Raw genomic sequence first — 3,862 nt, forward strand, 5'->3', positions numbered from 1 at the left:
TAGGAGTTTAGAAGTTGATATATCATGACATAATTTATGCATTATTGCTGTTGAAGGTGTAAGTTTTTAATGTACTTTATTTGAGTTTATAATTAATAAAATTTTATTTAAATTTTCGCATCTAGCCTCTCAAAATTGAGAACTGGCTTTGTGGCCCATCAAAAGATGCAAAAAGGCGTTGCCAGACGGAAACAGAGAGAAAGGGAGGCAATTTTTTTGTTTGTTTTGTTTTTAACTTTTTTCTTTTATTTTTCTTTTGGTTGCTGTTGTAGCTAACCTTTACAGATTCTATTCCCCTCAAATTGAAATCCCACAAGTCCCAGCTCCACAACTTTCATGGGACAAACTTGAGAGCTTTCTATCATTGTGTACCAAATCAAATGACCTCCCAATGTAAGGCACTACAGGTGAGGTACGATATGATCTTGGTAGAACAAGAGTTGTGAATGGAACAAAAGGGATGAGGCCATCTTTTGCCACTAGATGGTAGCAATCTTCTCTGCGCATTGTATCCTCCTTTATCTGGAGAGAGCCTACAAAAGCGCAAGATCCTTGTCCTTGTGATACGGTTTAATTACTCTTTCTTTTACCAAGTATCCAACGAATTGTTTCAATCAGTTATTTTGTCTGGTACCTTACATGTCGTCTCTTTATTTACTTCCTCACCTGTTAGAACTAAATGGACCTATCATCATCTATTATGCAGAATGCAAATTGGATTATAACTTGATTCATTAATAGGAGTTGTAAGCTAAGTACAATACCTAGAAACCTATTGAGATAATTATATCAACTCATTGGTTAGGAATCCATTAGTTGGTTTACATAGTAATCCGATTTAGTGTTGCATTAGGTTTTCTAATTGTTGGTGACTTGGTTTCTAAGAAACATCTTTATGGGAGGATTCTTAGGAACATAGCCAATATATATAGGAGTGTTGGTCCCTGCTCTCTTTGTTACAAAGCATTAAGTCCTGCCCCATAGAAAGGAGCTTAAATCCAGAGCTGAGGAGAAGATCAATCCGCGTTCGTTGTCAAGTTCGTTAGTGCTACTGCAATGGCTCCTAACACTGAAGAAGGTAAGTATAAAAACTTGTATTTTGGTTCATGTGGTCTTGATTAACATACAGTGTGTTTATGTATTTGTGAATTGATCATGGATTTGGTTTTGCTCATTCAGTCTAACAAATGGTATCAGAGCATCAGGTTTTCACAAACATAAATCAATTTTGATTAATCAATTTTTCGAAGAACCAAAATTTTATTTTCAGCAAAAAATTTACAGAAAAATTGTTCTAAACCTTGCTAAAGAAAAGGGCCACGAGTGGGCCAGTTTTTAGAAAAATCTTTTCGGCCCAAAACCCGCAGGCGCTGACCCGGACTCAATCCCATTTACAACCCTGCTACAGATGACCGTTATACTCTAACGGTCATATACGTTTGGGGATTAGGGTTCTTCGTCTGGGATTGAAAGCGCAGAGGATATTTATATCCTCTATGGAATTCAAGACTCCAATCACTGCGGATTAAGGGGCCGAACTGATCGACTGCTGTTTTTGGGTAAAAATTCATGCTTCCGCGGTAAAATTTTGCAGCAAATTAAGAAGAACAAGGTTAGAGTTTTCTGGAAATTTTGGGTTTTTAAAATTAGAATATTTTGATCATCGTAATGTGCAAGAACAATAGAGGCATTCCCAGCGTGCACCTAGGCTAGAGTAGATGGTGACCGGATGAAACTTAATTTTCAGAATTTGTTTTTGTGATGTGATGGTTTCTGGGATGAGCATGAAATTGAATATCCTGATGTTTGTGATATGATTGTTTATATGTTGTGAAATTTCTATAATTGATGATCTGCAATGGTATAATGTGATGTGTGATTAAGTCGATCTCCCTGTACATGCTTGTTATGCTAAAAGTTGCAGATTGAAAGGAAATTTTTCATGGTCTGCGAATTTAAATGGTTAAGTGGATATGTTGCACAAAGTGATTATCTGCTTGTTATTCAAAAATTCATTAAGATGAAGAAAAGATCAGAAACTTGTGTTTTACTTTTAAACTATATATGTATATTGTCTTCCAAAGAAGTTTGAGCTATATGATTTAAAAGTGGAACAGCATTATGCATAATTTTGAGTTCAATTTTGGATTCTAGGGACTTTTCTTCTGTCATAAAGATGTTGATTGTCTTTAGAATAATATGAATTCACTGCTTGTGGCATAATGATTGAGGAACCTCCAGAATATCATGTTTTCTGCTATAAAAGTGATGCTTGATATTGACTGCAGAATTGGGGCTAATAATTGCATTATTTGCTTTTGGTATTGTTTTGTTTTGTTAAATGTTTTGTTTTCTGCTTGTGTGTTTGCTTGAACTGCTTTAGAATCAACACATGAATGCAGAACCTTTTTGACAAAACTTGTTATGAGAACTGATAAAACTAAAAACTTACACTTTTCTTTGTTTTGCTCTCTAGGAATCACCTACATGAATTTAAACAATATCCAGATGCTTACTGGATCAAACTTTAAGGCCTGGAAGAGTGGTGTAGAGTTCTACCTAATGATGCATGACAACATGGATTTGTGTTTTACTGATATAGAGCCTTATGGAGTAGATGCAACTAGCTCATCCGATGACAAGAAATATTATCGAGACTGGCATAGATCCAATTATAGGGCTAAGAATGTAATGAGAACTACCATGTCTGATACTGTGAGGGGTAGTATTGAAGAGCCTGTTTTGGCAGTTGACTATATGGAAGCAATAGCTGAAAAATTCAAGGAAAGCAATAAGGCTGAGGCAGCTAGACTTTCCAAGGAGATGAATGAGTTGAAGTATACTGGTAGTGGGGGTGTTAGGCAGCATATTTTGAAGCTCACTGAGCTAAACACTAGGCTCAGGGATTTAGATTTGGGAGTCAAGGATGACCAACTTGTCCACAATGCCTTAGATTCTCTACCACCTAGCTTCAATACCTTAAGAACTAGCTACAATGCACAGAAGGAGAGCTGGACCTTGAATGAGCTGATAGCTATTTGCGTGGATGAGGAGAGTAGAATGAAGAAAGAGAAGCAGCCCTCTACCTCTGTCAATTTAGTTGAAAAGCCAAAGAAACAGAACAAATTCAAGCCTAAGAAAACTATAGCCAAGCCATCAGGAAATACTGCAGCAGCTAAAGTCAACAAGCCATTTAAGTTCAAGTGCTAGTTTTGTAAGAAAGTAGGACACATGAAGAAGGACTGTACATGATTTAAGGTATGGCTTGTGAAAAAGGGTAAGATTGATTTATTTGATCATTTAGAAACTTTTTCATTAGAAGTTAATTTTGTTAACATTGAACCTCATTCTTATTGGTTAGATAGTGGCAGTCCCTTACACATTACGAACTCTTTGCAGGGATTCATAGGGATGAGGAAGCCAAGAAGTGATGAAGCTAACATCTACGTTGGAAATGGAATGAGGGTTGCAGTCAAGGCAGTAGGATCTTTAAGACTAGATTTGGGATTAGGAAATTTTCTGGTTTTAGATAGTGTTTATTACATTCCCTCAATTAAGAGGAATTTGCTTTCAGTTAGTCTTTTGGTTAAAAGTGGATGTAATTTTTACATTGGTTCTAATGGAATAAAAATTTTCAAGGATTCTCTTGATTTCCTGCCTAAAGATTATTCTATTTTTGGTTCTAGTGATATTGTGAATGATTATTTAAGATTGAATTGTTCATTAGGTCAACAAGAAACTTTACTTGTTGAAAATAACAATAACACATCAAGTATAAATACCATTACTGGTGCAAAAAGAATTCTGCATAATGAGAAATCTGCATACTTGTGGCATAGGAGACTTGGCCACATATCCAAAG

The 3,862-nt window shown here is 35.8% G+C and overlaps 1 protein-coding gene across 1 annotated transcript; it reads left to right on the plus strand.

The window, feature by feature from the left end:
- Nucleotides 1-459: 459 nt before the first annotated feature.
- On the plus strand, nt 460-3,210 carry LOC112163813. The gene is made up of 2 exons (XM_024300071.2): nt 460-1,078; nt 2,477-3,210. Exons 1-2 carry the CDS (start codon nt 1,057-1,059, stop codon nt 3,208-3,210), a joined length of 756 nt encoding a protein of 251 aa, XP_024155839.1. The 5' UTR covers nt 460-1,056.
- Nucleotides 3,211-3,862: the final 652 nt, after the last annotated feature.

Source organism: Rosa chinensis, chromosome 5 (assembly GCF_002994745.2).
Source record: "Rosa chinensis cultivar Old Blush chromosome 5, RchiOBHm-V2, whole genome shotgun sequence".
Taxonomy (NCBI): domain Eukaryota; kingdom Viridiplantae; phylum Streptophyta; class Magnoliopsida; order Rosales; family Rosaceae; genus Rosa; species Rosa chinensis.